Source organism: Alosa alosa, chromosome 17, assembly GCF_017589495.1.
Source record: "Alosa alosa isolate M-15738 ecotype Scorff River chromosome 17, AALO_Geno_1.1, whole genome shotgun sequence".
Taxonomy (NCBI): Eukaryota; Metazoa; Chordata; class Actinopteri; order Clupeiformes; family Clupeidae; genus Alosa; species Alosa alosa.
In genome coordinates, this window is record NC_063205.1 from 31,717,037 (window position 1) to 31,738,065 (window position 21,029).

At 39.3% G+C, this 21,029-nt stretch overlaps 1 protein-coding gene across 11 annotated transcripts in view; it reads right to left on the reverse strand.

The window, feature by feature from the left end:
- Positions 1–21,029, reverse strand: part of dmd (dystrophin) — a 493,723-nt gene that overhangs the window by 28,729 nt on the left and 443,965 nt on the right. For all 11 annotated transcript variants that reach the window (XM_048268223.1, XM_048268225.1, XM_048268222.1 and 8 more), the window contains 4 exons: positions 16,632–16,743; positions 16,380–16,516; positions 7,995–8,033; positions 5,760–5,825 (listed from right to left, as the gene is read on the reverse strand). In XM_048268223.1, the coding sequence (XP_048124180.1) occupies positions 5,760–5,825; positions 7,995–8,033; positions 16,380–16,516; positions 16,632–16,743 (354 nt within the window). The remainder of the gene's footprint in view (positions 1–5,759; positions 5,826–7,994; positions 8,034–16,379; positions 16,517–16,631; positions 16,744–21,029) is intronic.

A 21,029-nucleotide genomic window follows, 5' to 3' on the forward strand; every position in this document is an offset into this window, starting at 1 on the left:
ATGTAGTTTAGTGTTTGTATGTGATTTTTCGCCGTAATTAAGCAGCTTTATTGAGATTGGTGTTTTGGAGCCCCCTTTGGAGAAACGCTATACTGCAGCTCTGCTGCGTTTTGTCTTTGTATTGTTGCCATAGCCGATCAGAAGTGGTATGATTGCGTAGGTTGACTGTATTAGGGGTTTGCACCGACGTCACATTCTGGCCGGTAACTATGGTAACCCAGCACGCGCGGCCATATTGGCGATACTCAGTGAATGAAGTACAATGGAGTATTATGCACTTTGGATATCTTACGTGATTGTAGCCGTGTCTAAACAACAGAAAAGCTCATCAAAATGCGTCTAAGATGCAAAGGGATATAGGGCAGGACTTGGACCACAAGAAAAGGCGCGATATTTCGAGAAATTACGGATTATTGGCTGCGCAGATCCATAGGAGTTGGGTGAGGGAGACTAAGTACCAAGTTCAACCACAAGCGCCCCCCTTCCTCTGATAACTTCTGGCATTATTGTCCCTTCTCCCTGGTTTTTTAATAACTTTTGGAAGTCGATACCTACACCAGATGTTTTTCTCAGTCTGACCTATTGGTACAACCTAAAACACGGCAATAATTAACCATTTTCCTTGACGATGTTAGGGATTTACTTCAGTGCCTAATGCTTTCTAGAGGCGAGTATCTCCAATATGGCGATGTCCAAATCTGATGACACGCCGTGCAAACCCCTAATAAAGCTCTCCCCACTTTGTTTTAATTTTGGGTAACACTTTATTTTAATGTGTCGCTGTTACAGTGTACCTACCTAATTAGGGTTTAGTGGTACAACCTGTGTAACAACATGTACTATCAGGTACTATCATTGTACTTGCATTATGTATTTGTGGGTACCTACAAATAGTTGTTACATTGTAATACTGAGTGCTTTTACAAAACTTTGCCAATTTGCCTAAATTTTCATCAGAGGCAAAGAGCTGACCTGAGACCTGCTGGATGGGGTAAATCTGGTTATGATAGATTTGATATACAAAGCATTCTTAGCTCCAGTCAAGGCCTCATTGTCTTCAGTGTACATGTAACAGCTGTGCTGCTACAACCTTGTTACTCTTTGATACAATGGAATAAACCTATTAAGTGTACCAGTTAATTACTTACATGTACATATGACATGTATGTTATGTCTTCGATGTCTTGGAACAGGTCTACTAATTCACTACAGTTGATATATGTATAGTACATATATCAACTGTGTTGGTACACACGTATTGCTCTTTGATACAGTGGCATAAACCCATTAAAATGAAGTGTACCAGTTAAGTACTTACAATTACATACAGTATTACATGTATGTTGTGTCATTGGTGTCTTGGAACATGTCTGCCATTACCCTACATACTGTAGTACATGTATCAACTGTGTTGGTACACATGTATTACTCTTTTGGTACAGTGGAATAAACCCATTAAAATAAAGTGTACCAGTTAAGTACTTACATCTACATATATACATCCTGTCAATGATGTTATGCATCCTGTCATTGATGTGTTGAAACGTGGTCTGCTGTTACACCACACAGTACATGTGAATTAGTAGACCTGTTCCAAGACAAGACCTGTTCCAGTTTATTCCACTGTAACAAAGAGTAACAAGGTTGTAGCAGCACAGCTGTTACATGTACACTGAAGACAATGAGACCTTGACTGGAGCTAAGCATGCTTTGTATATCAAATCGATCATGACCCGATTTACCCCATCCAGCAGGTCTCAGGTCAGCTCTTTGCCTCTGATGAAAATTTAGGCAAATTGGCAAAGTTTTGTAAAAGCACTCAGTATTACAATGTAACAACTATATGTAGGTACCCACAAATACATAATGCAAGTACAATGATAGTACCTGATAGTACATGTTGTTACACAGGTTGTACCACTGTACCTAATTAGGTAGGTACACTGTAACAGCGACACATTAAAATAAAGTGTTACCTAATTTTGTACCTGTAAAATGTTGTTTAAGTTGAAAACTTTGATATGCCACCTGTATTATGTTACTTTACATGTATTGTTAAGATTTGGGTGCAATTCTAGCAACTTAGAGAACGTTTATTAATGTTTTCATTATGACCACGAAGTTCATACACACTGAGTCTAACGTGACTAGCTGTAAACTCGCTAGCAACTTTCCATGCATTCAGTGTAGTTTAGCTTAGTGTGCATGGAAAGTGCAATTCAGTCTAGCAGGAAATGAATGTACATTTAGTTTAGCATTATGTTTATTACAGAATATTAATAAACTGTCGTTCTGTGCAGCTGAACATTCCATGTCGCATGTCTCCCTTGCTAGTAGGGCTGACAGTGATGGTATAGGAATGATGCATGTAATATAGCCCATTCAACTACTTGTTTTGTTTTAACTTTTCTAAAGGAATAAATGTGATAAGCCAGTTTTGGTCTCAGTCCCTTCACCGTCTGACTAGTTATATATTACTAATATATTAATAAAGCTTAACCAACTTTATTATAAGGGTCCCCCATACTGATAGTTATATATTACTAATATATTAATTAAGCTTAACCAACTTTATTATAAGGGGCTCCACACTGATAGCTATATACTACTAATATATTAATTAAGGTTAACCAACTTTATTATAAGGGTCCCCCATACTGATAGTTATATATGACTAATATATTAATTAAGCTTAACCAACTCTATTATAAGGGGCCCCACGCTTATAGCTATATACTACTAATGTATTAATTAAGCTTAACCAACTTTATTGCAAGCGGTTCCGGCGCCGACAACAGTGGCAGCATGTTAAGGTAGCTCCGTGTTTTTTTCTAGAATTTCCCCTTGAGGATCAATAAAGTATCTATCTATCTATCTATCTGTCTATCTATCTATCTATCCAGGTATCACACATGTGATCAATGCCTCGCTAACCTCCGGCACATTTCCAACAGCTGTTCAAAATGGCCCCGTAACACCGCTACTTAAGAAAGCTTTCTCAACCCTGCTCAAGTCGAGAACTACCGCCCTGTTCTCCTCCTGCCTTTCCTATCCAAAGGCATTGAACGAGCAGTCTCCAAACAGGTCTCTGACTTCCTTTCACAGAACAACCTTCTGGATCCAAGTCAGTCTGGGTTCAAAGCTGCCACTCTACCAAACGGCTCTGTTGTCTGTAACAGAAGTCTTAAAAGAAGCCAGGGCGACCGCCGGGTCATCCGCACTCATTCTGCTTGACTTATCGGCTGCCTTTGACACGGTCAATCACCGTGATCCTTCTCTCTATACTCGCTAACATGGGAATCTCCGGTTCTGCTCTCTCCTGGTTTGAATCCCACCTCACAGGACGCTTCGTTTAACATTATCAGGGCTTGGTCAGCTATCTGCACCTCACCATCTCACCACAGGGGTCCCCAGGGCTCAGTGCTGGGCCCCTTCTCTTTGCTATCTACACCACCTCCTTGGGACAGATTATCCGTTCGCATGGCTTCTCATACCAATGCTATGCAGACGACACACAGCTCTATCTGTCCTTTCCACCTGATGACCCCTTGGTTTCAGCACGGATCTCGGATTGCCTCTCAGACATAGCTACATGGATGAAGGCACACCACCTCCAGCTGAACCTCTCAAAGACTGAACTGCTGGTCCTCCCAGCTAAACCTACCATACATCACGACATCAACATCAAATTTGAATCCCTGTCTGTTTCACCTACCAGGACTGCAAAAAATCTAGGAGTTGTTCTCGACAACCAACTAAACTTCTCAGATCATGTTGCCTCAGTCGCCCAGTCATGCCGTTTCGCACTCTACAACATACGGAAAATCAGGACTTACTTGAGATGCTACCCAACTTCTGGTTCAGGCAATAGTCATCTCACGACTCGACTACTGCAATGCCCTCCTGACAGGTCTCCCAGCCTGCGCAGTGAAACCACTTCAGATGATCCAGAAGGCAACCCAAAAGGGCACATGTTACCCCGCTCCTCATCCAGCTACACTGGCTACCTATGGCGGCCCGCATCAAATTCAAGGCTCTAACGCTTGCCTACAAAGTAGTCTCTGGTTCTGCTCCCACCTACTTGAATGCCCTCATACAGACATACGCTACCTCCAGACCGGGCGCTTCTCAGATCTTAACGATGTCTAGCTCTACCACCGGTACGCTCAAGCCAATCCAAACTTTTCTCATCTGTTGTTCCTCGTTGGTGGAACACACTGCCAGCTCCTACAAGGGCAGAGACATCCTTCTCCATTTTCAGAAAACTCCTGAAGACCCAGCTCTTTAGAGAACATCTCCTCTCATAGCAACACTTACAACAAGTCTTACTGATCCTAGCACTCACTAGTCGTCTCAAACTGACAAGTAACTGTTAAAAACAGCACTCACTGATGCACTTATTCTTACTGTACTCTAATGTTTTTAAATTGTCCAAAAATTGTTGAGAACTGCTCTAAAACTTAAACTGTTTACTATGTTGTTAGTCGCTTTGGCTAAAAAGCGTCAGCCAAATGTAATGTAATGTAATGTAATCTATTGTAAGGGTCCTATGGAGAGCGGTTCATATTGGGATAGGCAAAAGCACAGTTTAATAACAATTAGTTAAATAATAATAAGTCATTAACTTTTCTATTAACATATAGTTTGCAAATAAACATTTAACATTTAAATGATGCAAGAAATAACTGTTAATTAGTGCCAAAAAGAAATTTAGTTAACTATTAACACATATTAATACAATATTAGTTAATAGATTTGTTAAAATAGTTAAAACATTAACATACAGATTTTATGCAAACAACTAATATTTCATTAATGATTAAAAACTATTAACTTGTGCCAAATAGATAAGTTAGTAACAATTAACAAATATTAACAAAGGGTATATATATCAGGGCTGGCCAATTTGGGGCTGTGGCCTGCGATCTGGTGGTCAGAATTTCATTCTGTCTCAATGTTCTATTGACTGGTTGTCATTGCTCAATCAAATCTATTTGTATTCATATTTTGTTTACTACTTATATGTATTAATATTATATGCACATTTATTGTATTATTCCTTCATATTTGTTCAACTTCAAATGTATGGAAACACATTGTGTTGTACAAAAGTTAAAAAAATATGGTTTCCATGTATCAATTTGAAGAATGTGTCAATTTGTCCTATAGAGGCATGTTGTGTTCTATATTCATTATTATTTCATATTGATGCAAATAACTTCCAAGACTGCTCCATATTCTTTTCTTCAAATACACCGTATATTTCTACTCCTTAAAACAGCCATATGGGCGTTCAATCATTTCCTAATATTAATAAAAATACTGTACACACAGTGCAAAGACAAGCACAGTAAATAGTAGTGTTTTTTATTTCTTTAAAAAGTATTCTACCTTTTATAGAATGTTAATTTTGCACAATATGCAAATTTGGGCACCCCTGATATATATACATGATGCACCGAGTGCCCTTGCCCAAAGTCATCAAAACAGCTCTCAAAGCCTAGGTATATACATTGACTTTTTCAAAAGCACACCTGGTTGATTAAACAAACTAAACAGCACAATCTGTAAGTAGCCTAGGTTGCAGGTTAAAACATTTCAATCAAGTCTATATTTATCTATTTAGTCTATATTTTCTTTAAAAATGTTAGCCTGAAATAGTGTTTGTCTCATGCAGGTTTTTGGGGCATTATAATGCCTTTTGTTGTGGTGGGACAATATAGAATCTGATTACGACCCCATTCTGGGAAATTGCTCACCTGCTGGCATAATGCTCAATCCGTGAATGTGTGTCATCATGAGAGAGCTGAGGCGAGGACGTTAGACTGTAGGAAATGTAAGGTGAGGGCAAAACACATTAGTACAAATTACACTGAATTAATAATACCTGAAATCACCTACATTTACAAATACAGTACACACACACTTCAGAAACAAAATTAAGTTATGATGTGCCTATTCTCAAATATTTGAGAATATAGAAAAGATATGAGTACTGAATTTTGAAGAGAGATACAAAAATGGGATATGGACAACAGGGATGCAATGGTACAATGTGCCCATGGTTTGTTATGCATCATGGTTTTTGGGCCATGGTTACAGTATGGTTTGAGTGTTTTATTAAACTGCTGATTTAAACAATTAACTATATATTTTGCCTACAGACAAAATATGGCAGTGTGACTGACTAGGCCTTGTCTCTTTCTGCTATTTGCACTACAATAGTGTAGATTTCAACTGCTTCATCCAACTATCAGTGGAGAGAGCTGGTGTGTCTGTGTCAAGTTATTTTAAATTTTTCTCACTGAAGTTTCATAGAATTCAAAAGTTACCTTGCTGCCTAAATGTGTACAGAAGGTGACATTATAACTGACATTATTGATTGGGCTACAGTATAACCGACTATGACATCATGACTTTTTTCCATGTGACGAAATCCTGAGGCAGAAACCCCCATAGCCTATGTCTGCAAATGTGACTACCACTTTGCACATGCCTGCCGCCTTAACTACGTCGTCAAAAAAAAAGAAAAAAAGTATAGGTATATGAGCGATATCTGCTCTAGGCCTACTGTTTTCTCCCTTTCATTCAAAACCGTGACTAATGCCAGTCTCTCTTCTTTGCAGAACGCATAAAAAATAATAATAAAAAGCGACTGGTAGCTTGAAAGCGACATGTTGAGACCCATTAGGACAACGACTTTTCATTGGCAACAGTAGGCTATTAAACCAACCAGCTATTATACCAACCAACAATATAAACTATTAAGAAGAGCTCTTTAATTTCATTGAGTTAAATCGAAACAATGTTTTTTAGTGCTCGTGGACATCAGTCATAGGCTACTTGTAGGCAATTATTATTCCGGCCATAATTTGAGGATTTATGGGTAGGCCTATATAATCGTGTGATGCGTCCGGCAGGATCTGGTGGTGGAATGTCATCACGCTATCTATCATCGTTCGCCAAACATTCTAATTCAAAAGTGTAAATCTTACACAAAAGTATAAAATAATTTAAACTTCATCCACTCTCCGTGTATAGATCAAGACAGACTTACGGAACAGCCTGCAGGGAAACAGTTTGACAGTCTGCGTGAAAGCATAAATGGCTCGCACTTGTTAAAGAGTTCAATTGTCAAAGGGCCCTTGAATTGTTCTTTTTAAAACCAAGGAGGATGTCTGTATCGATTCTGTCAGCTCTGCCATAAGCAGTGACTGTGACTTCTACTAGTACTTAATATGTATGCACTCCTATCCTCTAGGACTTGTACTGACAGATAGTGACACACTTCTAGCTATATTCTCCTCTGCACTGTAGCTGTAGCCTTGTAGTTTAAAAGTTGAAATGTTATAATGCTTAACTGTTAATAGCTTGAATGTTGTTATATTGCTGTAGTTGTAGCTCTGTAGCTGAAATCTAAAAATTCTTAAATGTTAATAGTCTAAATGTTATTCCATTGCTGTAAGTTGCTTTGGACAAATGCGCACGCCAAATGAATAAATGTAAATGTATATCATGTGTTTGCTGCTCTTTTGTTAAATGACAGATGTACCAAATTATTGCGGTTCTGTGTTTAACCATAGGTGGGGTATCGTTCAGTTGGATAATGTATCTTGTGGGGGCAGCCGTGGCCTAATGGTTAGCGCTTCGGACTTGTAACCGGAGGGTTGCCGGTTCGAACCCCGACCAGTAGGCACGGCTGAAGTGCCCTTGAGCAAGGCACCTAACCCCTCACTGCTCCCCGAGCGCCGCTGTTGTTGCAGGCAGCTCACTGCACCGGGATTAGTGTGTGCTTCACCTCACTGTGTGTTCACTGTGTGCTGAGTGTGTTTCACTAATTCACGGATTGGGATAAATGTAGAGACCAAATTTCCCCTCACGGGATCAAAAGTATATATACTTATACTTATTGTTCCATCCCTAATTGAGAATGGATTTGTTCATTTGTGAGATTTGTAAGATTTTTTGTATATGTGTGCATTTGGGGTACTCACGCATGCTCTACAGGCCAGATGTTGATAAGGGTAACAGGACTGCAAGACAAAAAAGACATGCTATTGAGGCAGAGGAAGTTGATCAATTTGATGACCATTCATGCACATGATGGCATACATGACTGTTAAGTCATTGTTCAGTTAAGCAATCCCATACTATAAAATCAATTCAATATATTTAATTGTCAAAAGCTTTCTAATAAGACATCAAATACACTGTGTCCACACCACTCTTGTTACAAACACCATACATCTCTTGCTTATTAGATTATAATAAACATTTGATTTATAAAACAAGGATGCAACATTGAATGCTTGAGAGTTTGACAGTGAATGCATGAAGTTTTGATAGAAAATGAAATGCTGACACTGAATGCATGAGGATTCCATCATGAATTATGGAACTTGATTTAGATAACTGAATGCATACATGGACATTAATGTTCCTGTTATGATTACATTTCTAATGTAAAACATTTCTGTTTGCAGAATTAAAATTATATCCCAACCTTCAGAGTGCCCTTATAATGTTTTGAGAAAGCTTTGGCGAGCAATCGTGACACTTTTGCATGTATTTGCTTTACATATGCACAGGTTTCTAAACACTACCACTCTGCTAGGGTGGCTTTAGCCAAGATACATTTCAGACAATATAAAAAGCCTCAGATTACTATTACTTTCATAAATATTACTATAAAATGGCAAATGGGAAATGACAAATGGACTCATCTGAGCACTCAAAGCACTTTACATAGAGACTGCCATGCACAGTGCCAACCAGCACATTGTGAGTAGTTTGAGGTTCAGAAATACACTTTGACAGAGTTAGACGGAACCATTAATTTTCTGGTTGCTCAACGACTCCTCTACCTCCTGTTCCATAGCGGCCCATAATGTGTCACTCAATGGTTTGGCTATTCTAAAAACATACGTTTGCAAGTTTGCAAACCCTCAGACATGGTCAGTTGTTGTTTTTTACAAAAAAAAATCAAAATAACCTTATTTAATGCACATACAAACCCCAATTTGTAAAGCTGACCTTCTAAATAATAGACAGAAACAAAAGAAAGTTATATAGTTTCATTATATTTTCAACAAAAGCAGTTTAGTTCACAAAAAGCCCCAATATATGACATTTGCAAAAGTACCATATTGGCCAGAATATAAGACAAGGTTTTTTTTCTTGTCGTCTTATATTGCCCACCTAGAAAAAAACCCGAAAAGTCTGTAGATGGTGCCATATCAATATTTTCTAACGAGTGTTATGAACTAAAGGCACACTATGCAAGATTTTCACCTTTTACGAAGCCAATTTGATGGTAAACGAACTTGTAATAGGCAAATCGTTCACCTAGCATATCTATACAGCATAGACGTAGCGAGTCCCTACCAAGAAAACCAGTCATGCAACTTCCAAGAGCGGCGCCCCAGCAAATTCCTATTCAATTGACATAGCTCTACGGAGATCATTTTTGCCTGTTGTTAATCCAACAGATTGATAGATGAGTGTGTGAATATGTGATTGAAAAACGTAAAAACGAAATGCTCATTACCAGAGACGTCATACAGCTGAATGTTTTGAAGATCGCTATGAGCTAACCACACCGACTTCAAAACTAGCCTTAATGATGCGGCACAATGGACTGTCATTGTGTCGGAGAAGTCATGCCCATCAGAGGAGAAGCTGGCTCTCTTTTCAGTGGTAGGCTACAGTGGGTCCCAGTTAAAAATTGACACTTCATTCACGATCATGGTGAATGGTGAAATGTAAAGTACAACTGCAGCCGCGGGGGGGCAGCATAGTCCGCTGTGGAGTTCCATCGGTCGTGAACCAGACGGCGATTCGACAGCAAGGGCTGTGATTGGCCGAAGTTTTCAGTGCGTTTCTGTGTTTTTAGCAGCCCTGCAACATGCTAGTCCACTGTAGCCTAAGCCTTGTACATAATGTTAAACATAGTTTTGGATTCAGTGGCAAGATTTCTTGATTGTACAGTGTCTGTCTCTCAGTAATGTTTTAAAATGAGAGCTTAGGCCAGCTGGCAGTAGGCTACTTTGTCGGTAGTCATGAGAAGTTCGCTTTGCTAACAGAACATAAATATGCTGCCCAGAAACCTTGTGAATAGTTCGATTTTTTTTTACTACACTAACGAGGTTGAAATATAGACTTTGCCTACAGCATCTCCTTAACAGTAATGTTAACAAAATGACAGCATTCATATGACAAAGAAAACGAATTCGGTAACTCAAGACTGTGCCACAGCAACCAGTGTAGGCTACAGTCCTACCCAATAGGCCTACTCAAGCAGATAGTTGTCTGACGGTCGAGTGGGTTAATGCAGCAAACTTTTTCAGATGGAGGACCACTTAACCAATAAAAAATGCATTGACCACCTAGCTAAAAAAAAATAAATTAGACCTACTTCAACAGTATATCAGCACAATAGGCCTACTCACTGAACCACCTTGCTTATTGTATTTTCACTTTGCTTATTGTGTCAGAGGATTCATATGATTTAAACTGGCATATCTTACATAGACAGTGTTGCAGAACTGTTTGGATTTACATACAAGTTGGTTCAATATTGCAAACAACTCATCTATATCATATTTTACCTCGTCTGCTCGCGGAACACTTGGGATAGCTTGCGGACCACCAGTGGTCCCCGGACCACACTTTGAGAAACACTGGGTTATAATGCACATATTTCCAGAACAGGTCTGCAACTTTCAGGCAGTTCTGAGTTCGAATCTAGGCAGGAGCAGAGCCATATAAAGGCCTAGGCCTATTGTTATCATTTTTTTTTGCAAGGTGTTGCTCCTGGCAATACTTGTTTATAAGACGCGTTTGGTGATTAATTGATAGCTGTTTTGGGACACGTTAAACGTTCTTTATAATGAGCGCGATCCGGGGAGTAAAACGACTGTTACAGCTGTTACAACTGTAGACTACAATGATTGCAATACAAAAATATGGCGTGTTAGTTTAGTTAGTTTTGTGATGTGTTGCACTTTTGCCTCATGTGTTTTCAGGTTTGAGGGCTTTTTTTTGGCAAGATTGACCTTGGTTAGACTCTGCATATGTTATTTCTCCATTATGGAAAATAAAGTCAATTTTCGACATAACGCCTGTTATTAGTTCAATAACAAGTGTTGCTTGTTAAAACATGTGACTAGTGAAACTCAAATGATTTTAGGAAATATTTAGCCAAAGCCAAAATGTGTTAGAGAAGGAGAGACGGTGCAGCTCAGATGTCTTCTTAATTTTCTTTATTCTTTAGTAAAAGGTGCAGAACATTATTAAACTTTGACTAACGTTTCGATGTTCGTTAGTCAAAAACATCGACAAATCGAAATGTTAGTCAAAGTTTAATAATGTTCTGCACCTTTTACTAAAGAATAAAGAAAATTAAGAAGACATCTGAGCTGCACCGGCGTCTCTAAAATATCTGTCCTGGCCTGGTTGCAACGGATTGTGGCCAAACAACAGAAGCGCGGAGAACCCTCCTTTGTCTACCAAAAAGTGTTACTTTGTGCCCCGCGCTCCCCCACTGCTTGTGAAAGAAGGGGATGGGGGAGGGGGGCTTAACGTGAAAAAGCTTAATGTCACAAAATGGCAACGAAGTCGTTTTTGGGCTACAGGCCTTCATAATGGTAGGCTACAGGAAGTGGGGGAGGGTATGGGATGACCAGAGCCGTCATCTATCGTCTTTCCAGGCAAACAGCTCGTTATATAGCCTATCGACTGCCTTAACAGATAGGCTTTGCTCTTGGTTTGGCCTTACAGCTTAACTCAATGCTCTTGTTGCTTCCAGTTTGTTAAATAAAGCGATGCAGATTACATTATTTATTTCTGATTAATTGCGTCTTTTGATGTATTTTGCAACATTTGCTTGTTAGGCTGGGCTACTGTCAATGTCCTGTACAGGTCAATGTTCAACAATTGCTGGTGTAGGCCTAGGCTATTAATCAATTAGGGACTGTTCGTTATTTATTTAATTAAGGGGCTACCGGAGGAGTTTTGGGAGCGTTAGTCAAAAAAGACGTGACCCTCCCTCGCCAGCAAGAATTTTTTCTATGTCCCTCCAAAGTGATTGAGAAAAAACGCATGACCCTCCCCAGTCCCAACAATTTATTGATGCCTTAGGCTACTGGGTCAATTTGGGAGCTTGCATGCTATGACTCCTTCCTTGAAATGCCTTGAAAAGGCTGTCGTTTGCACAATTTCACAAATAATCACCGGGACCGAAACAAACCTGTCAACTTTTCCCGGGTTTATCGCGTATTTTAACTTTTTCCTCGCTGTCTTAGGAGGAGCTGTAGGGCCGTCGCAAGGGGATGCAAGGCCCTGTGCGAACTTGACAGATACAAGGCCCTTTTCACTTACGTGCATGAAATCATGCGATAGCTTACTTTACACATAGCCAAGGCTACCGTCGGTGTATTTTAATAGTAGCCTAGTCTAATAAGCTACACCAGCTTGCCTTTAATTCAATTGTAGGCTGTAGCCTATAACATTAGCTGAGTCGCATATTTGGCCATATGGTGTTTATCATAGGCTACATCACGAAACCAAATAGTGTAACAAAGGCTTAACACTTTAACAGGGGAATTAATTGGGCATGAATCATTGTGCTGAACGGTATTTGTCAATGAGCAGAAACACACACACCGACATTCAAACTATTGAGAAGATGTACTGGTCTGTATCTATAGGCTAACATTGGACAAATAAATGACACTGACTCGCCATATCCTGACTCAGGAAAAAAAACATTTTTCTTGCTTTTGTCAAAAACTCAGCAATGAAATCATAGGCCAGTTTGCAGGTAGCCTAACGCCTTTTCATAGAAGGGAGAGCCCAGTCTCTCCTGTGACATGGAGGTGTGCAAATAGTTTTTTAATAGCCTGTTCAACTTCGAAAAGCTTCGTTCACCCGATGCCAGTCACTGATCAATTTCAAAGTTCGGAAAGCTTCATCTTTTAAGTTTTAAGTGCAGTGGCCCCTATCTGCCCCCTTTGGAATTATATCTCGAGCCTATTATAAGGTCCAGTGCGTTATGTCCTGGGATTCGGATGTGCTCAAAAAGAAAAGAAAAAACACTTTTTTATAGATGGTTATGAGGAGCAATGTGGAGAGAGAAATTTTATGATCATTGATCGTTGTTTTGGGACGTTAAGCCTTTTCCATAGGCCAGTGAAGGAGATTGAAGAATGACCATTTTTTATCTGAAAATATTTCTTAACTACAAAAACTCAGTGTCTAAAAACTCAGTGTCATTCAGACTCAACCCTCTTGTTGTTGTATTATCTTTTTCGTTGTCGTTTGAACGTTGGCAAGCAGGCATGTTGCGGTTGCAATTTAAGTGAAATTTCTACAGTAGGCCTACAACATGCTGTTAGGCTGGGCTACTGTCAATGTACTTGTACAGGTAAATGTTCAACAATTGCTGGTGTACAGGTTATATAATCAATTAGCTAAATCATTTGTCCAGCTGTTTAAAAAAAAATTTGTGCTACATTCAAACGCAAAAGGTGCTTTGATATATTTTTCGTTTGAATGTCGGCAAGCAGGCATGCTTTGGTTGCAATGAATGAGGATAATTGCTTTTTTTTGCATTATTTTGAATATGACTCGCTCCAGTCTCAACAGCACATTACTTTTCCACACGCTAAGTTCTAACACACATACTGTAGGCCTATATCCTTTCTCTCTCTCCATCCCTGCACACGGTGCTTTCTTAAAGGAGCTGCACCATTTTACAACAATTGCATCTACATTTTCATATTAGAATGTTTTGTCAAGTGTAAGCTTAAACTACCGTGATCAATTTAAGTTCCCGTGCCCCTGCTGCGTCATGGAAGCAGTAAGTCAGTCGCATCAAACATAGTAGTGGCACCCAAGTGACACCTTGTGGTTGTTTGTGTCAACTGCAGTTTGTGCCATTTCTGCTGAGAAAATGGGGTGCGTGATTCATGAAGGAACCCATCCAAACTTAACGGGGACCCACTGTATGTGATCAAATTAAGGAAAACTCATTCCCACCCCCTGGAACTGATAGGCAATGCTGATCAAACGTCAGTGTTTTTTGCATCTGTCAGTGTTGAAACTGCTTGTTTCAAGACTGTACAGTTAGATGTGTAGGTTATGGTTGATGCAGTTATTGAAAGTTATTGAGGCTATGGTTCTTTTCTTTCATAATTGGTACCAGTCTATCTTTTTTTTTTTTAATTAAATTGATCTCATGATTTAATTTAAAAGGCCTATAAACTAATTTATTCAATGTGTCATCACCAGCATTTTCAAAAATAAAATAAAATAAATTAACATTTGGTCTACAAATAGCTGCTTCTATTTAGGCTATTTGATCTTTTCCCCCCAAAATAAATTGTCCTGAATAGGGGGGTGGCCTTATATTCAGGGCTGTTTTATATTCAGGCCAATATGGTATGTGAACCTATGTAGTTAATTTCTTGTAGCACCTCCTCTTGCAACCAAACGTCTTCTGTACCCATTAACCAGTGTCTCTGGTTCTGCAAATTTTTGCCCACTCCTTTTTGCAGAACTCAGCCAGATGAGAGAGGTTGGAGGGTCAACTGGCATGTACTGCCTACTTCAGATGTAGCCAAAACATTTCTATTAAATTGAGGTCTGGATTTTGACTTTCGGAAATCGGAATTGGCCCAGAAAATTGCAATCGGTGTATCTCTAGTCACAACTGTATCTATCCTATCTGTCCTTTTCTCTGAGCTTGGAGAGGTAACAGAGTGCAAGGGATACCCTTATCAAGAGAAAACTGTACTCTGAATTTGACAGCTCAGGAGTAATATGTTTAATATATTGTTGCCTTCAAAGAGTACAACAACAAAAATGCATGCTAATTACCGTAAAACCTCATTTAATAGCCCAGGCTTTTATTTTTTTAAATCATCATACACCCGCTTTTGGGACAGGCATATGGGCAAGGCCTATATTCCTTGCCTACTTCATCAAGAGGTCATATTAAGACAATGTATTAGAAGGTTATATAGTTTATATTTTGATCCATACTATAGTTAAGCAATATAGCACGAGTGAGAGTGGGGTTGGTCACGTATATTCCCACGGGTGTTGTTCGCCAGAGCCCGCGGGCGGAGGCCGAGTGGCTGAGGCAACAACAGCCGTGGGAATATCCATGACCAATCCCACGATCACGAGTGCTATATTGCTTTTATACAACAATTCTACCACAAACTAAATAATCTGAAAACACCCCATTATTGTTTAAAAATGTTAATTTCGACATCGTCTTGGTTGCTAGGTAACCAACATTCCAGATCCCTCGTTACGAGTCTTTGTGGTTTACATGTCTTCTTGAAAGAAATGTTGAAAGTCGGGCTGAAATCACATTCATATCTAGGTTTGCTGCATGCATGTTACAAGGACACTGGGCCATGTCATGTAAGGGACATGGTACTGCAAAAAAACGGAAACATAGTCTACATTGCAGAACCACTCAACTTTATTAATTTATGGTGAATAAATGTTACACTACTGTGCCTGACGTGACGATGCTAGCACGTTAGCAGCGGTTAGCTAATTATGCTAACGTTAGTTATCTACAAGTCTCCTCCAAGTGACAATCATATTACACACAATGCTGGCAATGCTGAGAACAATTAGCATCCTCGTTTATCTTACTTACATTGGACTGTGTGGCTTAATCCACAGATGTGGTGAAGCACTGTTTCGTTATGGTTTGCTAAGGAGTAACCCATTGCTTGAAATAGTGGAGAGCTGGGATGAGAACATTGTGTCAAATCTTCGCAGATTGTATTCAAGGAGGATTTATTATTAGCTGTGCAAAGTCTGAGTTGAAATGTCCAGGGATATTCCAACTCATGGAACGTCTCTCGGCCAATCAGAAACAAATGAATAGTTCCATAGAACCCAATTGTTGTATAAATATCAATAACCCTTAATCAAGACCCATTAATTGCTTAAGCAAGATAACAAAATTGTTAATCTTCCGTGCACTCTATGTTTTTCTCTATCTGCAATATAAATTATGGTTAAATAAGATTGATCTTGGCAAAATGTTTTTGTACTGCATAATGACACACAATGTTGGATACCATTCTAGAGGGTTTCTGATGATTACAATGGTGTGTATATTTTATCTTTGCCATGTAGCATATCAACACACAAGTTAGGCCTAATTATAAAATGTGTGATAAAATGTGTTTTCTCCACCATCACCACCATTCTATATCTTTGGTTACCACACTGTTGGAAAATGGGAAATGGGATTTCACAATTCTCTGACTTTTCCAGGTTTTTCATGACCATGTTCTAATCAAGTATGTCTTCCTTGAGTAAGGATTAATGTGTAGTGCTTTTTTACTTACGTTTCCATGTTGTCTCCCTCAAGTACAGTTTGAACAGGTAAATAGCCCATGCGTGGATGCTTGGCAAAATAGCGCTTTGTTCTGAATTTGTTCTTCAGCACCTTTGCAAAGTCCCGCACATCTTCACCTGATGTTGTCTGGGAAAATTGTAAAAAGAAACCAATAGATTTCATTCATACAACACTATGCACAATACTATATCACTTTCCTTTATCATATACAAGACACACACACACACACACACACACGTACTGGTGTGCAGTACTCCACCATAGGATACTGCATTTTGTGTCCTTTGGCTACTCTTCCTGAGAAAAAGCAGCTTTGGCAGATATCATAGTTGAAGTGTTTTAAGCTTCGGTATCTGAAAGAGAAACAGTAAAACAGTAAAAATACTATGTTCAATAATATAATAATATTATGTTCATACATGCAACAAGTATATGTCAAATAGAATACAATTCCAGAAAATCTGCCTACATTTGCTCTGACAAGCATTTGCAAGCATGTTGTGCGAGTATGCCCCTGTTCAAATATCTGCACAACTGAGTTCTTGGCCCTGACCAACTTTCCCTGAGCATGTAGCATGTCAATTTATTAGGGGTCCAAGCAGTGAAGCTGTGGGAACCCTATTGTATTTGAAGGATCCTGAGGCTTCTTCTTCTTTTTATAATAGTGCAGGCAATACAATGTATATTTATCAGGTGGCTTATTATTATTACCATGACTCTCATATACTTGTCACCCTTAACAGTGGTGGTAGCGCACCAAGTTGGTAACTTACATTTATTCATGACTTAAACACTTATACTTATAACACTTTACTTGACAGTATCAACGTAAAAGTGAGATGACACTGTCATGAGCATATGACTCTGTCATGACACATGAACCCTAACCCTAAATCCTAAACCTAACCCGTTATGACAAAAAACGAATGTCACTTAATAACAGAAGCGTTATGTCAAACATTTACGACTTGTTTATGACAGATTCATGACAGTGTCATTTCACTCTTATGTCGATACTGTCAAGTAAAGTGTAACCTTATATTTATTCATTTAGCAGACACTTTTCCCAAAGCGACTTACATATGGCAATTATATTACAAGGGCATTGTAACAGTGTCCCTGGAGCAACATTACAACACTACGTAATCCAACACCTGGATTCTCGATTCAAAAAACAATTTGCAGTATATAGTTACTTTTCCCATATGATTGCAGTAGACAAACAATTTAAAAGAAAAGAAACACAACTAATGAAATGTAGTTTTAATATTACTAAGCTTTCAGTAAGATTTATTGTTTTCATCCTGTGCACTCTGATGACATCTGATGCATTTTATGGAAACTATTCATAAATTAAGATACAGTACATATATTTCATACATTATGCCATATTACAATACAGCCTATAAGGCAGGGGTGGGCAAACTGCGGCCCCCATCTGGCCCACCAAGCACTTTCATCCGGCCCACCGAACATTTAATTTGGTTTTCAGGCTGCTCACTATTTTTTTCCTGCGATAGAGACGACGTTGGTTAGCTTTACTGCAAACTGCTTTTCACTCTCCTTAAAGAATGTTTATAATGTCAATGTCAAAACCTCATGTTAAATAGAGATAGGCCTACTCTTTCCAGCTGGCTTAACTGTTGATAATTGATATCTCCTTCTTACAGTGGGCAGTGCTTTGACTTGGCCAGCTTCACTCGCGGTCCGCGCGTGGGATCACGCGGTATCACGCGACTTTAATTTGTATTTTTCCAGTGAGACGCTGCAACAACCCAAACAACCGGTAGATGGCTCAAGTGAGCAGGGTGTCTCGTAAAAAGAAATGGAGCCTGGAAAACCCTACACAGACTTCACTACAGACTTTAGCAGACTGGTTTAGAAATAATGTAATAGCCAGAAATATGCCTGCCCTGCCCTAATAAAGAAATATTTGGTTAACTGCGAGTGAATCCCGTTTGCAGCCGTAGAGACGCAGGACAAATTAAACATTCTGGTTTTCTCCGAGTGCAACGATGATAGACAGACATCATTTGGACAAAATATAGAGTATTAACCTCCGTTGCTCAGCCAAATGCCTTCCTGTTACATCCTGTTATCACGGAGTTACAGGCGATAAACGATTTTTGATGGTCACAAGTTTACTTCATTAGGGACTGTTCGTTATTTATTTAAGGGGCTACGGAGGAGTTTTGGGAGCATTAGTCCAAAAGACGTGACCCTCCCTCGCCAGCAATACATTTTTTCTATGACCCTCCAAAGTGATTATGAAAAAGTCACTGTCAACTTTTTTTCGGGTTTATCGCCTACTGTATTTTAACGTTTTCACATATTTGGCCATACCGTTTATCATAGGCCATCACGTAAAACCAAACTACAAAGGCTTAACACTTTAACAGGGGAATTAATTGGGCATGAATCATGCTGAACGCTATTTCGCTACCTTAGAATAATAAGGTTCTATCTGCGTTTTTAAGTAGGTACAACCGGGACGATTGAAAAGGGGAGATAATGAAACATTCGGTTTTCTCCGAAAGTGCAACGATGATAGACAGTCATCATTTGGACAAAACATGGAACATATTAACCTCCGTTGCTCAGCCAAATGCCTTCCTGTTACGCCCTGGTATCAATGGAGTTACAAGCGATAAAACGATTTTTGATTGTCACAAGTTTACTTCATTAGCGGTTTATTTTTTGGATTATTAAAGAGTGTTTTTCATTTAAAGGTTTGACTTTGTGCTTATTCAGTAGAGCATTTAGTGCTCTCCCCAATCCCAGACGTTCACATTGCATGTTTGTTTTTTGTAATGGATGCAACAGCGAGATAGGCTATCGTTTGACAATGAGTTGTTAACAGAACCAAGACATATAGCCCAGCAGCAATCTAGGGACTGATCGTTATTTATTGAAGGCCACCGGAGGAATTTTGAGTGCTTCAGTTGGAAGTTGCATGACCCTCTCTTGCCTGCTAGAAATTGTTCAATGACCCTCCGACAGAATTGTTAAAAAAGACATGACCCTCCCTGCCAATTGTCTTCGCCTTCAGCGCCACAGCCACACACTTTGTGATAACGTTCTTAAATCAATCTTTCCGTGAGCTTGCATGCTACCAGTCCTTCCTTTTCAAATGTGTTGCGCTTTGTTTGCACAATTTCACAAATAATCATATGTGATTAATAGTATGACAAATAATCCCTGTGCACGGGACCGAAACAATGCATGCCAACTTTTTTATTTTATCACGTGATTTTAACTTCCCCGCTGTCTTGCCGTTTTAATGTTTTCCCGTAGAATATCCCATATTTTAATACTCTCATAACAGCCCTGCCATCGGGCCTGTCTCTGTGTTGCCCTGTTGCTACCCTTGCCCTTCCAACGAAACAGATGTCTTCAAATCATCGTTTTCTTGCTTGAAGGCAAACTTAGAGTGATGTTAACCTATTTAAGTTTAACGGGCGATTGTCGCGAGAGAGCACGATTCATTGGCTTGCATGTTCGGCCTTATGCCCACGTATGCGCACCTGAGGCTACTCAGCTGCAAGAGAAATAATTTCCCTGTTTGTATGTTCACTGCAAGTTGGCCTACCATAACTTACCAACTCTGCACTGTAGACTGGCTATTTATATTTTTCTGTGAAATAAGCAAATGTATTTGTTCAACTTTATGAAGCAGAATTACGATAGGGTACTTGGAACATAATACATTTGACAAAGGACAGATGAATGTTGCTAGTGACAAAATATTAACTTTCAGTGTTTTCACGATGTCTTTGTCATGGGGAAGTGTTTTCATTTATTAGGTTACTGTCAGTGACTGCCGTGAGAGAAGCGGGTTCTGTGTTTCGTTCATGTCAGTGACTGACGCCAGAGAAGCGGGTCTGTGTTGTGTTGTGTTTGCGTTAATTTATTTTCATTGGGCATACCGTGCCGTGCCCGTTCACAGCTCTTCAGTTCTGACAAAGCCAAAATTACTCCTTTTGAAACAATGAGCAGGCAGGCTGGCGTTTGTATGGTTATATTGCTTGACGGGGGGCTACTTTGAGAACATTTCAATTCACCCGACACTAATATTCAAAATGTTGAAAACTATTTCGCATAGCCTATAAAGCAGTTTAATTAAATGGAATGTTAGTTGTAAACAAAGCGAGCTACTTGGTGAGGCTTGGCCTCACAGATGCGCTGCGGCCTTTAGATGGAAGGAAAAATCTTCAACGATAGGCCTATTAACTAACCACCCAATTCACGTTGGCTGGGGAAGGGGGGCCATCAGACAATTGTGCCCAGTTAATCCCGCCCTTCCCCAAAAAAATTCCCACCTTCCCACCTCTGACAGCTTTAAAGAAGTCAGACCTATTCACAAACCTGCGGTTTTGAAATCCTATGCAGCTACAAGAGCTTCCAATCATGAGGGAAGCAATTTTGCATTGTAGGCATAACTAACATGCAAATAACGCCAACAACAACCAAAACTAGGCTAATCATTGTCAACATTGTGAATCAAATTAAAATGTTCTCTTTTGCAAACGTAGGCATAGTAACTAGGCATAGTAACATAGTAAAATAATTTAATAATGTTACAAAGATACTAAATCAATCCATGATGTTTCATTGGGCTACTAGGCTATTTGTTTTGCCT